Source organism: Mus musculus, chromosome 3, assembly GCF_000001635.26.
Source record: "Mus musculus strain C57BL/6J chromosome 3, GRCm38.p6 C57BL/6J".
Lineage (NCBI taxonomy): Eukaryota > Metazoa > Chordata > Mammalia > Rodentia > Muridae > Mus > Mus musculus.
The window spans coordinates 63,752,339-63,771,157 of NC_000069.6; the positions used below are offsets into that span (position 1 = coordinate 63,752,339).

The 18,819-nt window shown below is 39.0% G+C and overlaps 1 protein-coding gene across 25 annotated transcripts in view; it reads right to left on the reverse strand.

Annotated features, from left to right (window-relative positions):
- Plch1 (phospholipase C, eta 1) overlaps window positions 1-18,819 on the reverse strand; it is a 203,305-nt gene that overhangs the window by 56,140 nt on the left and 128,346 nt on the right. For all 25 annotated transcript variants that reach the window (XM_030252633.1, XM_017319600.2, XM_017319601.2 and 22 more), the window contains 3 exons: window positions 15,119-15,289; window positions 2,914-3,007; window positions 790-993 (listed from right to left, as the gene is read on the reverse strand). In XM_030252633.1, the coding sequence (XP_030108493.1) occupies window positions 790-993; window positions 2,914-3,007; window positions 15,119-15,289 (469 nt within the window). The remainder of the gene's footprint in view (window positions 1-789; window positions 994-2,913; window positions 3,008-15,118; window positions 15,290-18,819) is intronic.

Here is an 18,819-nt window from a genome sequence, read left to right on the forward strand (position 1 = left end):
ACAACACACTTAAACAAGGATAACACACCGTCCATGAGTGTGGAGCCCAGATGGAATAACAAAGTGGAGAATGAGACAGCCTGTGGATACAGTATGACTAGCCACATCACTCTCTCACTGGTTTGCTGACCCCATAGTTGTGTTCTGGTCTTTTCAAGCAATAAGCCAAAATAATTCTCTCTTGGAGTAAAAATTCCTTCACTGGTCCCCCAAACTAAAATTTTAACCTAAAACCATTATACCTGACCCAGCTCTGTTTGATAACTTATATTTTACCCCATGCTCTACTGGCCTACATGAACATCTACACCATGCCTGTACCTAAAGCAATAGAATTCTCATATCACACTAATAGCTTTATGTACATGCTCCCTGATAATTTGTAAGCTCTTCAAAGACTAATATCACATCTTTACTTATATCTCTTTCCTCATCACTGGAACTGATTAGCAATTTAATAAATATAGACCACCAAATCTCTTCAAAATAAATAGCTCTGCTAAAGTACTTTTGCTGTTTTTAAAAATATCTTTTCAGGAAGGTTATTATTTTGCACAGTTTTTTGTTTGTTTGTTTGTTTGTTTGTTTTTGCAATTCAAGGTATGTTTCTCAAATATTGGCACATTTCTCTGTTCCCTATGATTGAAAAATAAGGATAAAGAGAGAATAAGGACTAATGATTTTGTAATGGAGAAATATCTCTAATTAGGATAGAAAGGGTTTTTCAGCCTCTGTCATTCAAATGGCATATTAATCAACCACACCTGAGCTTAGAAAAACTATACTTACCTTCCACGCATCTACAACCCTCTTGTAGCACCCGTGCATACATATCCACTTTAGATTGAGAAAGGAGCTGATCCCCAGTCAGGTATGTGTTGTGAGATGAAGCAATGTAGTAGTTGCACAGGGGCTGATCCATGTCTTGGTACACTTCATGGTGCAACGGGTTAAATACGTCACAGGCAGGGCTACGCATGAAGTTCGTGAAGCCTTCAAAGGAGAGAGAGAAATGCCACAGCTTTCACAGAGTATCTGCATAACTGGTGCCAACAGAGACAAAATGGTCAAAGAATATTCATAAGCAAATATCAGGATAATGCTTGTGCTGACACATGGGCAAGGAGAGATATGCCTAATGACAAATCAAACAATATGATTTTGGGGAGCAGCCATTTAAATATATCCTTCAGAAAAATTAACTGACATCTTAAAAAAAATGGGATGTTATGACAAAAGCATTTACTAACTATGAAACTCAAGTTATGCTTACGTAATGTGCCCTAAAGATGATCAATGTCATATTATAGCCATATTAAACCTCAATCAACCAGCTGATAAGTTGCTACAATGTTCTCAACACCAGCACATGATAAAGTCTAAGGCCAAACTTTAAGTATGGCCTAAATTCAGAGGGCAACTAACTATCAAACAGGTTTTGGAAAAAATACTGCCAATGACTATCACATAAATAACCTTAAAATAATGCTTTGTTTGTATAGGAAATGGACAAATTTTCTATAAGCTTTACTTAAAGCCTGAGTAGAAGAGGCAGCCATCATCATGTAATTTATGAAGACAAATTTAAGGGACCAGAAGTGGTCATTATTATGACAGGTTGTCTCAAGTCTTTGAGACTCATTTGGTAAAATCCAATCAGTAAATGTCCTCTGAGTCTTCATAGTTTCTTCCTGGTGACCCTTTTGTTTATAACTAGAGACCACATTTAATTACATCTTTTGGGGAAGCCTCAAAAAAAAAAAAAAATCCTATCTAAGCACAGTCTTAAGAGGCCTAAGTTAGTTTGTCTTCTGTTTTTTTTTTTTTTTTTTTTTTTTTTTTTTTTTTTAGTTTTAATGATAGGAAATTTTAAATTATTCCTCTTCCTTTTAATTCTCTTCCACCCCAGAAAAGAAATGCTTGGTATTAAAGATTCTGTATCAAGCCAGGTATGGTGGTAGGGGCTTGATTGCTACATGCGTGTGCACATACATACATATGTTCACACACATACATACACATATGCTCACACTCATACATACACACACGCACATACATACATACACATACATACATACATGCACACATACACACATACATGCACACACATACACACACATACATACACACACATGCACATACATACACACATGTATACACACACTTGCACACATGCACCCTTATCTATACTGATGATGGGTGCAGGGGAATTCCAGAAGTTAACAGTCAATTGTGGCTTTGCATGTTCTTGGGGAAAGTCGAGTTTCCCTGCAGTCTTCAGTTAAAAAAATCTGTTCTGCTTCGGAAATCCCATAGCCTATAATTTATTTCTATGCATATTTTAAAGGCATGTAACTTATACACATTGGATAAGCTATATTTAATACCATGTTTTTAATGTATAAATCCTAGGGGCTAGCTTTTTAGAGCATAATGATAAGTAAATTATTTAATTTCTTTTCGTCTAGCTTTCCTTAGCTATTAAATGAGGTAGTAGTATTGATAAGAATTCCATTTCCAACAGTTTCTAAAATCCTACCAATTGGAAAAAACAAACTAATTCCTAACATTTTAGGTGGGTTTTTTTTTTAAATGTTTATTTTCAAGTCACTACTTTTGTAGATTATTTGTTTGAGGGCCAAATTTTCCTCCTGCAATCACCAGCACATGACTACTTCCAAAAAAATTGTCCAAATTGAGCAAAGTCCAAATATTTCTTGGCATTCATCACACACAATGGTAGCTTAAGGAGTACGGCAAAAATAGGAGGAGAACAAAACCAAAGATCTACTTTGCAGGAACACATATACTTTCTGGGCTTCAACAAATATTTCCCATTTTTGCTTCCTAAGAACTGTAATAAAATCTTATGTAGCAGATAGAGGAGACAGAGAGAGTAGGACGACTGATTACCTTCTATACCAAGGACGTTTTTCACTTTGTTTTCTTCAGAAACTTCAAACTTCATTATGATGTCAAGACAATAGTCCAGTGTCACATTACTCATCTAAAGAAAGCAGAATTGAAAGAAAGCACCTGCAACATCATGAACCATGTCCCTCTATAGTGCAGCAAGAGGGACTGAGCAGTATCCCCTGCTTCATAGTTCAGGGCGCTTCAGGAAGCACTGTCTGGAGTCTTCAGGCTCCTTTTCCCTTTTATCACTGGAGGGTGATTATCATGTTACCCTTCCTAGGCACCTGTCAGCTTTAGTTAGCGAACACACCCCTTCAACTCTTAGAATACTCTCCATGAAGGAATAGAAGAAACCATTGTCCAAAACCCACTCGCAATATAGTAGCTCTCTGCCAAATAAGTGATTTTTACATATAAAATTAAACTGTGAAAATCACAAACAGATGTGGAAAGATAACTATGGTCCGTCAAAATAGGGTGTTTTCTAAGTAGATTCGACTGCATGGGCATTCTTGAAGACTCTTCCACTGAGTAGTCAGCTATGGAGATTTGGGACCACAAAAATGAGAAAAAAATGTACAAAGAAAAGCTGGCTGAGGAGTGAGCATAATAAAGGACCCAGCAACTATGTGGCTTTTGTTCAGGTCAACCAGTTTACAGAAACCCAGTGACTATGAAAGCCCTTTGCCATGGCTACCAGATAGTGCAATGGTGAGGGACAGGGAATGCTATAGGGAAACATTTTGTAGCACCAACAGGGTGGTACATGCTCTCATCACTGTCAGTCTCAAGGCTGCTGCACGCATATGTACACAATAAGGGAAAGTAAACTCTTTAGAATTCATTTCTTTAAACAGCAATTATAAAGAATGAGGGCAGCCTTGGGACTGTAGCTCAATGGTAGAGCACTTGCCTAACATTGAAAAATCTGTGATCCCTAGAACCCAAAAAGGAAAAAAATGACACTTTTATTTAAAAAAAAAAAAAAACAACTCAGTAGTCTAACAGTGATGTTTTAAAATACTTTAAGAATACTTTAAGAATAGGGGCTGGAGAGATGGTTCAGCAGTTAGAAACACTCACTGTTCTTCCAGAGGTCCTGAGTTCAGTTCCCAGCAACCACATGGTGGCTCACAGCCATCTGTAAAGGGATCCAATGCCCTCTTCTTGTGTGTCTGAAGACAGTTAGAGTGTACTCATATAAATAAAATAAATAAATATTTAAAAAATACTGATGAATAATGATAAGAAAAGCCAATCTTTCAAGGAAATATGAAATAATAAATACTAAAAACATTGTATGTACTGTATGTTATAGTATATCCATCCAAGATTCCACTGTCTTTTACATTCAATGGGTTTTAGTAAAATCTATGTTTTTTTTTTCTCTATTAAATCATCTATTTAATAGGACTTAATACGAAAATAAGGTTAAGTAAACAGAACTGGAAATCCCCCAAGGTACTCCAGAGACCCAGAAGGCTGTGAACAGCTCCTTAGCTTGTCTACTATTTAGACTTAACACACATATCCATTTCTCATAATCAAAGAACCACACTTTTTACACCATGGAAAGACTGAGTTCCCTTTGCAGTTATTCAGGTAGGAGGCCTTTGTTCTAAGGAACACTCAAATAAACCATCAGGAGCCCATGAGATCTACAGCAAGGTACACACAACAAACTCAGCATCATTCTAGAGAAAAGTTCACGGTAGATAAGCAGAGAAATCATTACCTTGAGACACAAACCAGAAATAATTTTTAGAAATCATACTTAAAAAATATTCGCCATATTAATGAAAATATTAGCAAAGACACCACAAAACTAAGACATTTCTAGAAATAACTTTCTATCAATTACAGAGTGAAGTACTCCGTTAATGAGAGTTGAAGGTCATGTGAATCCACTCTCATCTGGCCCCAAGCCTTCTCATGTAAGTAACATCCCAACAGCATGACACAATCTCATTCTTAAGCCTCTCTTTATGATGCCAGGCAGATGTACGTATTGCTATCAAAGCAGGATAGTGATTACAATCATCTTTGTTTTTAAATGTGCACACCTGCTGTAAGAAGTGGAAGAAACCCTGAGCCTGTTAATTCGAGTTCTGAGTCAATGTGTACCATGAAGAGAGGCACGCATTCTTAGTCCCTAAGCCATCTCTCCAGCCCCTACAATTGTCATCTACACTTCTCAGTTTACAGATAACACAACTGATGCAGAGAATAATTAAGTAGTATCACAAAAGTCCCAGATCTCTAAGAGGCAAGAACCAAGGTTCACATTGGACCTTCTAGATTTTAAGTCTAAATCTTTTTCTTTCATATAAATCTAATCCCTTGGCATTGTCTTCATTTCTACTAAAATATTTGAAGGCTGTTTGGCTTTTCAGTATAGCTGAAATTTATGAATCGTTTGATGGCATTACAATTTTCAAACCAGTTACTGGACTCTGGTTTGTTGCATTTTTAAGACTGGAGTCATTCTGTTCGGTTAACTACTATATTTTAAAATCATCTCGAAGAGGAAAAGCCCTCCCGTTATAGGTAAACACGCACAATATAGACGAGTTACAGGAACCAGCAATCGAGCTGTAAGAGTACCCCCGTTCTGACCCCGCTTCTCCTCAGACTTGTTAGTTCTCTAGAAACGCAGTTCCAGTGAGAGAAATTCCCAGAGTCAGTGGAATCAAGGATTATATTTCTCATGGCCATGCTTCCCTAGCACATCAGATACATAGCAGAGAGGGAATTTGCAAATTTTAATATTGCTGAACTTATTTTTATCTGAATAACTCAGCCTATTACTGAGTAAGTCAAAATGGTGGTATTAACGAGTAAGTACAATTTCCTTTGATAAGCTCAGACTCTTTCATCCAAAGGCAACAAACAAAGCTAATACTTAATATCTGGTTTTGAAAGGGATCATCGCCCTCCTGGATGTGTTTATGCTCCTTTCTATTTTATACACATACCTGTTGACTTACTGTGGTAAACAACAAGGCTTTCCCACTTTGTCTATCATCCCACTGTGTACCTACATAGCGCTTACTAAATAATTTAGCCTTTAAACTATTCCAAATATGCAAGCATTGCACACTGGTGACTATGCTATGCAGTAAAATCTAATAGTCTACCACAAATACTTCCGATGATGATTCTAATGGCACCTTGGTATATTTTTCCCATAACAGAAAGAAAAGACATAGCCTCTGAATTCCACTGTCCCCTTTAATAACAGTCTCTCTTCTAAACTTGTCTGATTCAGAGCTCTGATGAGCTTCAGCCCTGACTTCCATAAGAGATCTCTAACAAAGTCAGATGGCTGTATTTTGCTGCTGTTGTGTATATATTCAGTGACTTATCTTGCACACACACACCTTTTTTGACAGTTTAGTGAGGCAGAAAATTCTAGGTTGGAACCACTGCTCCTGTGTTGTTCCTTGGCTTCCAAGTGGTTTTGGGAAAGTCCTAATGTGGTGCTTATGCCAACTCAGTTTATTCATCCTGCTTTGGCTTAATTCAGTTAGCTTTGGTCTTTTATTTTCTTCACTTTAGTTTTACAATAATGAATGTGATTTGCATCAGAGTGGCTTGTTTTCCCAGTGCTCATGGTCCTCAACTGGCTTCTCTGGAGATTCGTCTCTTTTTAAGCTCATCACTTCTTTTATTGCTTGATAATTTCCTCCCAGGTCCTAGTCTGTTCTTCTCTCTCTGCTTTATCAATCCTCATTGTGTTTACCTCTCTGCTCTCAAGCCTAACATTTCTTGGAACACCTTTTCCCCCACCGAATCTTTTCTTATGGTGTCTCCTTTTCAGCTTACAGATATAATTCTCTTATTCTAATGATGTTACCAACCAGTTTCTGGCATTTCTTCTTCCTGTGTTACATTTATTCCACCTCCACCAAGTTTCTTGTTTTGATTTGTTTGTTTCCAGTTTTTTAATAGTCTCACTCACACGGTTAACCTCTCAGTCTTAGGGTTTGAGTGTAGAAGTGGAGAAGATGAAAAGAATCATTCACAGAGGGGAAGGTGACAAAGAGCTTTAGAGAGGCTCAGTAGAACACAGGTGAGTAGGGGAAGGGAATAAGCAGAGGGAGAATTTACTGGGGTAAAGGATGAGAAGAGGGGGGGTGACAGATGACACTAAGGATGCTTAAAATTATTTAAAGATATTTAAAACCAAGTCAATAATCAGTTGGACAGAAGATTCATGAGCACAGCTCATTCCTGGCTTTCTTGCCAGTCTCTTGGGCCTTGTATTTGGCTTCTGATATAAGTTAATATCTTCTTTCGATGGCACCCTCCCACCCCCACACACTCTTTGGGCTGCTATGTTAGATATCTATGGCTACTATAACCTCAAGCTGCTGGCTTAAAACAATAGACACTTATTCAGCTACGGTAATGAAAGCCAGAAGTCCAAAACTAAGGTGTCAGCAGGACTAGCTTCCCTGGAGGCTCCAAGGGAGAACCTGTCCCCACCTCTTCTTGTATCTGAACGTGGCATGCACTCCTTGGCTTGAGGAATACTACAGTCTCCACATCCACAAGAAGGCCTTCTTCCTGTGTACCTTTTTCTACCATTCTTTTATGAAAACTCTTACCTTGACCTCTAATGGCTACCTCAAGTCCAAGGTAATTAAGATCGTAATTGTATTTATCAACACATAAACATTCAATTTAGCTCCAACACATTCATGGGTACTAAAAATCATCACTTAGCTCTTTGGGTATGAATATAGCTGGCAATACTGCCATAAGATAAATTTCTAATATTCTACCTGGTGAGGATGGACTTGGGCAAAATAAGAATCTATTTATGGGCCAGTGTTTGATATCCCATAATGTGTGATACCACCTGCAGCCAGCAGTTCTGTTTTATATTGGAACTAAGTATACTTTATAAGGTGAACAATCCTAGTGATTATAACAAACTTGTGTCTTAAAAAGATAAAGAATCAGTGGCACAGTGACCAAAATGCCTCAGACTTGTCCCACTGCATTGAAACTCAAGCGCCATCAAGATCTCTTACTGCACACTTTAGGTTGTCTTCAATTTTTATTCATTCTAATGAATGCTGAAATGCAAAACTTTCCATATTTTTCTGTATGTACTTGGCTATTTTTTTATTAGAATAAATGACCGAAGGTAAAATGGAACAAAGTTTGGTAAATTCTGAAAAATTTCAGACTTGTGAAAGTTCCATACTTTGTTAATGTTCACTAAATTAATGGGTCAAAGTAATAAGTTTTTGGTTTACTTGTGCATTTTTGAGGATCAGTGAGGGCAAAAAAAAAAATGTTTATAGGTACACTGACCCATAAAAGCATTTTCCATACTACAGAAACTCAGTATATGTTCCCTACCTTGTGATTCAGTCCTATAGTGTTTGAAGTATGAGACCTTAAAGTTTTCCATACATTAAAGTGTTCTGTGTGGTTTCTGTTTCCTGAGGTACAGTAATGTACATAGACAGATAGACAGGCAGGCAGGCAGGCAGGCAGGCAGGCAGGCAGACAGACAGACAGACAGACAGACAGACAGACAGATAGATAGATAGATAGACAGATACAGACATTCTTTCAAGCCCTATCCATGTATAAGTAGCTTCAAGCTAATTTAGAAAATTAAACCAAATACAGATTCTCCAGGGCAGACTTCACACAGCACTGGCTTTTGTTTCCTCCCTCAAAAAAGAAAAAATTCCTGGCAGGACTTCAACATAAGCAGAAAGGGTGAGGAAATGCATGCCCCTCAGCAAGCGATATGCACTATTGCCATTCAAATGGGTTGGAGTGATTCCACCAGCCTGGATGAAGTTAAAGCCACTAGATTCATGTATTTTAATTCTCCACAAGGCTGCACTTCTGAACATCTCAGTTACATTCACCAAGATCAACCTTTAGCTTGACATTGTGAGGTGGGAAAAGTGGGTACCAGAGGCCCTTTGTATAAAAAAGAAACCAAGGTTCAAAATCAAGAATGGGGATGAGCAGGTGAAGCACTACCTGGAGGGAAAGGGAACTCAAGCTAGATAGACAGAATTCCTGCAGAAAGCCAACCAAGATGCTCAGACAGCAACAGGGCCTGGAGCAGGTACCAGGCTGAAGAGTTTAGGTGCTAAAGATGGGAATCCTGGCTTAGAGAACACCATGGTTTTTTTTTGTGCAGGTGGATTTTTAGAACTAATGCCAAGAGGAGGACCTGTTAAGAGGGCTCAGAGAAGCCTATCTCAGGTTGTCAAGGGCTAATTTAACTGTTGCCCTGACCCTCATTCGGGCTCAGTCTTTTGAAAGAATGATCCTGAATAGAGGGACAGTGATTTTTCTTCCTATTATCTGTGTATACTAAATGGCAACACAGGAACAGCCAAACAAAAGAAATGCATAGAAAGTGAGGTGGCTGCAGAGACCTATGGCTTCTCTGGACATCTACCCAAAAGATGGCTGAATATGTTTTTTAAGTCATGAGTCCCAGGACATTTTATTTGTGGAGCTTTCATGATATAAGCATGAAGGTACAGACTGATGACATCATTTCCCAAAGTTATTAACTTAATCCCCAGCTCCCTCTCCCTTCCCAATGTCCAAAAGTGGAAATGGGAGCTCACACCTCTCATCCCATGAATGAACAATTGGGAGGTCCAGCAAGTTCAAATTTGAAGCGGACTGACTCACTGAAATTAACAAAAGCTATCCCATCACTCAGGAAATCTTAAGGGTTTTGATGGTTCATGATAAACATCAGGGGACAAAGAGCACTTTAGTAGTAGTAGTAGTAGTAGTAGTAGTAGTAGTAGTAGTAGTAAACTACATCATGGCAAATATGGAAATGATGAACCAAAGGGGAAGTGACACAGAAGAAAATTCCAGTTGTGTGTAAGTGATGACATTCAGGACGGGCTACCCTAATACACTGCATCTTGGAATGTGAAGACATAACAAATGCAGAAAGGTGTCTCTGCCTCCCCACAGGTCTTCCACTTTAAGCAGGTATTTACTGCTGGGAACGACCTTCTGGTTTTTTCCCCACAAGTTTCAGTGTAATACTCTCCTTCAGAAGATATCCGATGTATACCTACAGAGAAGGAGCCCAAGACACAGGATGCCAGAAGGATCTGAACAGGCAGCTCTTGACAAGTTCCTTTTCTGCTTCTATTCAACAGCATGATATCACAGCCCTTATTCACCCAGGGCACTTGCCCAGTCTATATGTCTGTCCAGAAGTTATCAGACCTGACATTAAACATAGACAGGCATCCCTACTCTCTCACATCCTCTTTCCCTTACAGAGTCTCCTAGTGTCATGGAAATTTATCACAGAAATCTGTGTATCTGTATTTTTCTTCTTCATAAAATAATATTAAGATCCTCAAGTTGTTCAAAAGGTAAAGAAAATTTGTATGCTCTATGGAACTGTAAAACCTCACGGGTACCTGCTAACTTGTAACCCTATATAGGCTCCTTGGAAGTGACAAATCTATACAATTAAGTAAATATGATAATTTATTAGACAGTTATTACAGAAATTAATTAAAACCAACTATTTCCATTTCTACCCTAATCCTGCCAGGCCAATATGACTATCAAAATAATTTTAAGACTCACAGACTTGTGAATGAGAGGTTGTAGTGGTTTGAATGAAAATATGCACCCTGCCCCCATGCTCATATGTTTGAACACTTGGGCTCCAGTTGGTGGAAATGTTTTGGGAAGATTAGGAGTTATGGTCTTGTTGAATCACTGGGGGCAGGCTTAAATGTTTCAAAAGACTTATTTTCAGTTTGCTCTCTCTAACTCCTGCTTGAAGGTTAAGATGTGAGCACCCAGCTGTTCCTGCCTCCATACCTTAGCTCATTCATCATGGATTCTAACTCTCTGGACCCATATGCCCAATTATGTTCTTGGTGTTTAATCCTGGCAATAGGAAAGTAGCTAATACAGAGGTAAATGTGATCCGAGTCAAAGAAGCAAGGCGTATATCCAGATCTGCTTAACTCTGTACTACCATATAGTGTAACAACAACAAACAAACAAAAATAATAACAACAATAATAAAGTTCACTCACAACAAATAAAATGCTAATCGGCTTGAATAGAGAATAGAAAAAAGAAACATCAGAAATAAAGTTGAATACATTTCACTTTAAAATCAGAAACCAAGATAGGCTTTGAAAACAGTTGGTGATTGAGTATGGCTTTCTTTGAAGTGAGAGCTAATGGGCTGTGCCCAAGCGGGTTCTCTCAGCATTGAAATGGGGTGGGTCTGTGCAGTAAACTGGTCGAGTAACACCTTTGTCTGCTAGTTCCTTGTCAGTTTGTCTGGGTCTCTTTTTTATCTCTCTTCCACATACACATCCTCAAAATGAGCACAATAGAAAACCAGGAAAGATTATGTGGGCAAATTTTTTTTGTTTTATAGAGGGCTTTAAAACAAAATTTAAAACCAATGTGATAAAAAAAAAAAAAACAAAAAAAACAGAGCAATGATACACTTCTGCAGCACAGTCGGTTAGCATGCGGTACTTAGATCCCTAACAGGCAAGCACCTGGAAAAATAGGCACGTCTACTGCAAAGAAATGTCAATCAAGTAAACAGTGAGGTGTCATTCCATGAGTCCACATCCAGCACAGAAATAATCAATGCCTTGCTGCTTCATTCATTATAGACAGAAAACAATCTTTTTACAGTATTATAAAGAAAACTTAGGTCTAAGACTAAGTAATAAGTAAATTATAGAGAGAAAACACATGTCTTGCCAATTCCTTTCTCTTTTTCTCATTCTCAAGCAAAAGGCTGAAGAATCTAATTAGCTAATTCTTCTACCCATAAACTGTAATTCAAAACTTGCATGTACCCGTCATAAAAACTACCTGTCCGGCTCAGGGAATAGTGAGAATTTTTGCAACTTCTGAGCCTGCAAGCAGCACTAGCCAGCACAAATTAAAGACATCAAACAAGTTTTGAGCTATGACAAGGAAAACTGTTATCTTATAGTTTAAACAAGAGAAAAATTTAAGGAAGTTTCAAAATTTACTCGGATACATAACCCCTCCCACAAACAACTGAAAAAATGTTTTTTTTTTAAAGAAATCGCTTCAAAAATTTAATTTAGGATATATCAAACTGGCTCTGTGGGTAAAGGTGTTTGTTGACTGACCAGAGTTCATCACTGGAACCCATGGAAAGATGAAAGAAGAGAACCAACCCTAAAAAATTGTCCTCTGGCTTCCATATGCACATTGTGAGATATGTGTGTGTGTGTGTGTCTATGCACACATATAGACATCATGCACACACTAAGAGAATATATTTTTATTCTGATTTAATTCATATTATAATGACACCAAGTAAGCATGATTACATGTATATTAGTAATGTATTACCATCTTAACAAAAGCACCTTCTGTTACATTCATTCACTTCTTTGTTTGTTTCCTATGTTTTGTATCCTGGTTGATTTTATGTCAGCTTGACACAAGCTGAAGTCATCTGAGATTGGGGAACCTCAACTGAGAAAAGGCCTCCAAAAGATCTGGCTATAAGTAGGCAAGTCTGTAGGGTATTTTCTTAATTAGTGATTGGCGGGGGAAAGCCTCACCCACTGTGGGGTGGGACACCCCTGGACTGGTTCTAGGTTTTATTTAAAAAAAAAAAAAAAAAAACCAGGCCGAGCAAGCCACAATGAGCAAACCAGCAAGCAGTACCACTCCACTGCCTCTGCATTTATTTCTTCCTCCAGGTTCCTGTTCTGTTTGAGTTTCTTGCTTATAGTGCTTATGGTGGTGATGGTGATGGTGATGGTGATGGTGATGGTGATGGTGATGGTGATGGTGATGATGATGGTGGTGATGATGATGAAGAACCATTATATAGAACTGTGAGTGAGATAAACCCTTTCCTGTCCTGTTGGGAGCTATTAAGACAACACTCTTGTCCTGATCTCTGAATTGGGCCTCCCCCTGCCCCCAGAAGAAAAGGGGGTCAAAAGCAGGCCACCAACACACCACTCTGAGAACAACCACAGATTGTTCCAGCCCTAAGTTAGTTAGCACTGGATGTCCTGACCACAAGATGTACCCTGATACCACCAAGTTCCTGGTTCCCCGAGTAGTCGCCAAAAGAAAAATTTCTGCTGCCCCACCCCTCCTGCTGAGGTGCATTTCCGCTGCCCCATTCCTCCTGCTGAGAAGTACTTCCCCTTTTGCTTGTGCATTTTAAACCTTAAGCCTTGCTAATACAGTTGACACCTTGATGCTTCTCAGACTGTTTATGTGTCATTTCTCGCACTTCGTGTCCGTCCTTCTCTACCCCCCATTTGGTTCTTAGGAGAAGGTTCCCTCCAGACCCTCGAATAACTGGACCTGTTGGACGGGTCACTGTCCAAGCTCCTTTTTGGTCATGGTGTTTCATCACAGCATCAGTAACCCTAACTAAGACATATGGACACATATATGCACACCACAGTGCATAGGTGGTAGGCACAGAACAACTTGTGGTTGTAGGTTCTCTCCTTCCATCATGTGGGTTTTGGTTATTAAACTTGGGTCATGAGGGCTAGTAGCAAGCAGCTTAACCTGCTGAACCATCTCACTGGACTACAAACAGTACTTTAAAAAGAGGATTATTGATGTGTATATGCGTGTCTCTGTGCATGTATGTGCACATGAGTATAAGTGCCCACTGGGGCTGGCATTACAGTCAGGTGCAAACCTTCTGATGTGGGGGCTAGGAACTGAACTCAGTTCCTCTGTAAGAGCAGGGCACTCTCTTAAAATCTAAGCATCCTCTCCAGCCCCCTACTCAGGCATATTTTTTTAAATGTTATACACGTGTGCTATGTGCATCTGTGTAATGGAGCCCATGGAGGACACAGGCGTGGGATCCCCAGAGTGGTAGTTACAGGTGGTGTGAGCCACCTGTATGGGTGCTGAGAATCAAGCTCGGTTCCTTTGGAAAAGCAGACATGTTCTTATCCCCAGATTCATCTCTCCAGCCCTTTAAAGAGACTTTAATGGAAGCAGCAATTCAGGAAAACAATATAATATTATTTCGTCTTAATCAAAGTTTTATGAGCCTAAAAAGGAAAACCTTAAAAAGTATGCTGCTTTGCTGTGTGTGTGGTGCATGTCTATGCTCCCAGAGCTGAGAAACTGTGTGTGAGTGTGTGTGTGTGTGTGTGTGTGTGTGAGTGTGTGTGTGTGTGTGTGTGTGTGTGTGTGTGTGTGGTGTAAACAGAAGTTCCAGGAGCCCTCAATCACATGAGAATTCTCTCTCTCTCTGTCTCTCTCTCTCAAGATCAAAGCAAAGCGTGTTGCTTTACTTCTTAGTGCTGTCTTCCTATCATAGACTCTGAAAATTATCAAGAAATATGTCTCTCTTTATTTTGAGAGTCCTAAAGGTATATTTTTGCATGTTCCCAAAACTTAGCATAATGCCTTGGAAATGTACTTTGTGTCCATACAGGGAATGAATTAACTTGAAATGTCATATATCTGAGAGTCCATCTGTGTTTGAGATTTATACATGAAGCCTCTTTATTTATTCTCTGTACTGAGAAATGGAGTTTGAAGAATTATAAGGCAGCAATATAAAAAAAAACAAACCCTACATTTGTTTATTTTTAATAACCTATTTTATATTAAAATGTAATATTTTTCCTTTAAGTAAATTTAAAAATTCCTATTTTAGGCAAGGCCTAGCCTAATTTACTAGCCTTTGCACAAGATTTGATACCAATTTCCTGTGTGAATTACTAGTGTTCGGTTAGAGTGTAGAAAATGCAACTATATGGTGATTTTTATATCAATTTTTATTTTGCTAATATTAATTTATACTAGCATAAATCAATACAAAGTTTAAATTTATACCATTACTAGTACCTCCCAGTATAAGGAAACATTACTAGTGTATCTAAAATGAAATATGAGTTAACTTTTACTCCTTTGTAGGAAATACACATGCCCATATCCCACATAGACAAGATAAAGCTATATATGCTAGGTTTTGGTTTGCCACTTTTCTTAAAAGCTGCTAGACAGATGTTTCAAATGATTCACTGATATGTTTTTTGATACTTTTTGCTATTTATCAGTGAATCCTGAGATTAACATATAACTACACCCAATACCCAAAAGATATCCACAGCTCTCAAGTTCTTCTGAGAAAACAATTCCCACCACAGTGTAATGATACCTTTTGTTCCACTTTCAAAAACTGAGCCAGCTCCTCCACAGTCAGGTGGTCTTTCTTGTCACTGTAGCTCAAGAGCAGCAAATAGAGGTCTCGTCTCAATGACATCATTTTGTAAAAAACGCAGAACTCTTCAAATGTCAAGGTTCCCTGATTCTCATCTGTATCTGCTTCCTGAACAATACATAGGGGAGAAAAGTGAGTTGAGAATAAGAAAGTAACATTCATTACTAGTAGAAGGGCCAACACTTAAATCACAAAAATACATTTTTAAGCACACATGGAACGGTATAAAAGTTATAGGCAATGAAGAAAGTTTCAACAAATTAGAGTCAACTTTATACAAACCAATTTCTCTGGCTAGCGTGCATGTATAGTATATAAATTAACAGAAAAAAATCTTTGAGGCAGACACTGAAGTAACGTTTCTAAGCAGAAAAGTACGTCCAAGTGAACAACTCTAATCCAAGTTCCTATGACACTGTGGCTAGAAAGGTGGCTCAGCAGTTACCAGCACAGTGTGGCAGCTCATAACCATTTGTAAGCCCAGGTCCAGGGCATGCAATGCCCTCTCTGACTTCGTTCAGGACTGCATAGACATGGTGCCCTTGCAAGCATGTAGGTAAAACACAAACTAAAAAAAAAAAAAAAAGTTGCTTACATCTGTATGACAGCCCTGTTTTCAATGCCAGAATCAGAATAAATTTACAAATAAGCAAGCAGAAAATTGTCAAGAATACAGGTAAACCTTTAAAGCGAAATGTGAAGCCAAATGTGTTAGAAGATAGATCTTGTTAAAAAACAAAGTCTGGCATGCAAGGAGCAGGAGCATGGCTAGCTGGAGGCCTGCTTGGACCACATAAAGAAAGCCTGTCTCAGAGATACAATACAATACAATACAATACAATACAATACAATACAATACAATACAATACAACAAAACAACAACAGCAACAACAAAACTAGCAATTCATCTAAAGAGCTAAAAAAGAATTATGCCAAAGAAAACCAAGGAAACTAGAAATAAAATCAGAAAGCCTATCTTAAAAGAAAGTGAATTCAGGTGACAGCAGATGCTGGAGAGGATGTAGAGAAAGCGGAACACTCCTTCATTGCTGGTGGGATTGCAAGCTTGTACAACCACTCTGGAAATCAGTCTGGCGGTTCCTCAGAAAATTGGACATAGTACTACCAGAAGATCCAGCAATTCCTCTCCTGGGCATATACCCAGAAGATGTTCCAACTGGTAATAAGGACACATGCTCCACTATGTTCATAGCTGCCTTATTTATAATAGCCAGTAGCTGGAAAGAACCCAGATGTCCCTCAACAGAGGAATGAATACAGAAAACATGGTACATTTACACAATGGAGTACTACTCAGCTATTAAAAACAATAAATTTATGAAATTCTTAGGCAAATGGATGTATCTGGAGAATATCATCCTGAGTGAAGTAACCCAATCACAAAAGAAGTCACTTGATATGCACTCACTAATAAGTGGATATTAGCCCAGAAACCTAGAATACCCAAGATACAATTTGCAAAACACAAGAAAATCAAGAAGGAAGACCAACACGTGAATACTTCATTCCTCCTTAGAATGGGGAAGAAAATACCCATGGGATGAGAGTTACAAAGACAAAGTTTGGAGCTAAGACAAAAGGATGGAACATCCAGAGACTGGGCCACCTGGAGATCCACCCCATAATCAGCCACCAAATGCAGACACTATTGCATATGCCAGCAAGATTATGCTGAAAGTGCCCTGATATAGCTGTCTCTTGTGAGGCTATGCCAGTGACTGGGAAATATAGAAGTGGCTGCTCACAGTCATCTATAGGATGGAATACAGGGCCCCCAATGGAGGAGCTAGAGAAAGTACCCAAGGAGCTGAAGGGAACTGCAACCCTATAGGTGGAACAACAATATGAACTAACCAGTATCCCGAGAGCTCGTGTCTCTAGCTGCATATGTAGCAGAAGATGGACTAGTTGGCCATCATTGGGAAGAGAGGCCCCTTGGTATTGCAAACTTTATATGCCCCAGTACAGGGGAACACCAGGGTCAAGAAGTGGGAGTGGGTGGGTAGGGGAGCAGGGCGGGGGAAGAGTATAAGGGACTTTCAGGATAACATTTGAAATGTAAATGAAGAAAATATCTAATAAAAAATAAAAAAAAAAGAAAGTGAAGACATCAACAGCTGACTTTGGGGAGATCAGTCAGGAAGAGAACCTGAGCACAGTCGATGAGGGACAAGAAGGGTGTGCTTTACTGCACAGCATCAACACTTGTCTCTCACTGGCTTCAGAACTGTAACATCTGAGGAGATATAACTCTTCTACAACAATCTCTCTGATCCCTTGTGGGTGGCCTCGGGCTTCGGGCTCTTACAACCACTGGAGCTGTGGTACCAGCCAGCTTTCCTCCTGAGGGAATGTCTGAACAGCTCATACAGATAGGTGTTCACTTTAAATTATATGTGCCTAATAATTACTGTACAAGAGGTGCTCATCACTGATCATGAAATAGGCAGAATTAATCACTTAAGTGCCAGTGAAGCACAATGAAAAAGCAAACCATTTATACGATAGCCTTCATTCAAAGTGCACACAATCATAACCAAACAAAAACTGACGGGAAAGGACTGGCATTTTGAAATTTTGGGTTTTGGAAAAACACTGAGCTGGTAAATAGATTTAAATATAGCCTTAAAAGTCAAAATGCTCGCAAGAATTTTGCTTATTGCTCATGCTTGCTTCAGTGGTGCATAGGCTAAAATTGGAACAATAAAGACCAGCATGGCCTCTAAGCAAAGATAACATGCAGATTAGTGTGAGGCATTTCAAAGTTTGATGGAAACGTTTGCTTACCATTAACTTTGGGTTAAAAGCACACAAAAACATATTTAAACCTTGTATAGCTTCTATATGATGCTGCTGGTTCCTTCTCATCATTTTCAATGAGGATGTACACTGGTTTTGATATATGGGGCCTATAATGAAGAGCCTTTGCATCTAAGAAATTGAGTATACTGTTCACTTTACAGCTACAATTTTAATTTATATGAGTACACTGTAGCTGTCTTCAGACACACCAAAAGAGGGCATCTGATGACCTTTACAGATGGTTGTGAGCCACCATGTGGTTGCTGAGAATTGAACTCAGGACCTTTGGAAGAACAGTCAGTGCTCTTAACCGCTGAGCCATCTCTCCAGCCCTACTGCTACAATTTTAAATCAACATGTTTAACCCTGCCTGCCAGGCATGATACCTACCTTTATCTCAGCATTCAGGAGGCAGAGGCAGGCAACTCTGTGAGTTCAAGACTAACCTAGTTTAAATGGGTTCCAGGCCAGGCAGAGCTATGTAGTGAGACCCTGTCTTTGTGTGTGTGTGTGTGTGTGTGTTTACTCCTATTTAACAAATTTCTTTTTTAAAAAACAATTTTTATTAGATAATTTTTTCATTTACATTTCAAATGCTATCCTGAAAGCCCCCTATACCCTCCCCCCACCCTGCTCCCCAACCCACCCTCTCCCGTTTCCTGGCCCTGGCGTTCCCCTATACGCATATACTCTTTGCAAGACCAAGGGCTTCTCCTCCCAATGATGGCTGACTAGGCCATCTTCTGCTACATATGCAGCTAGAGACATGAGTTCAGGGGGTACTGGTTAGTTCATATTGCTCTTCCTCCTATAGG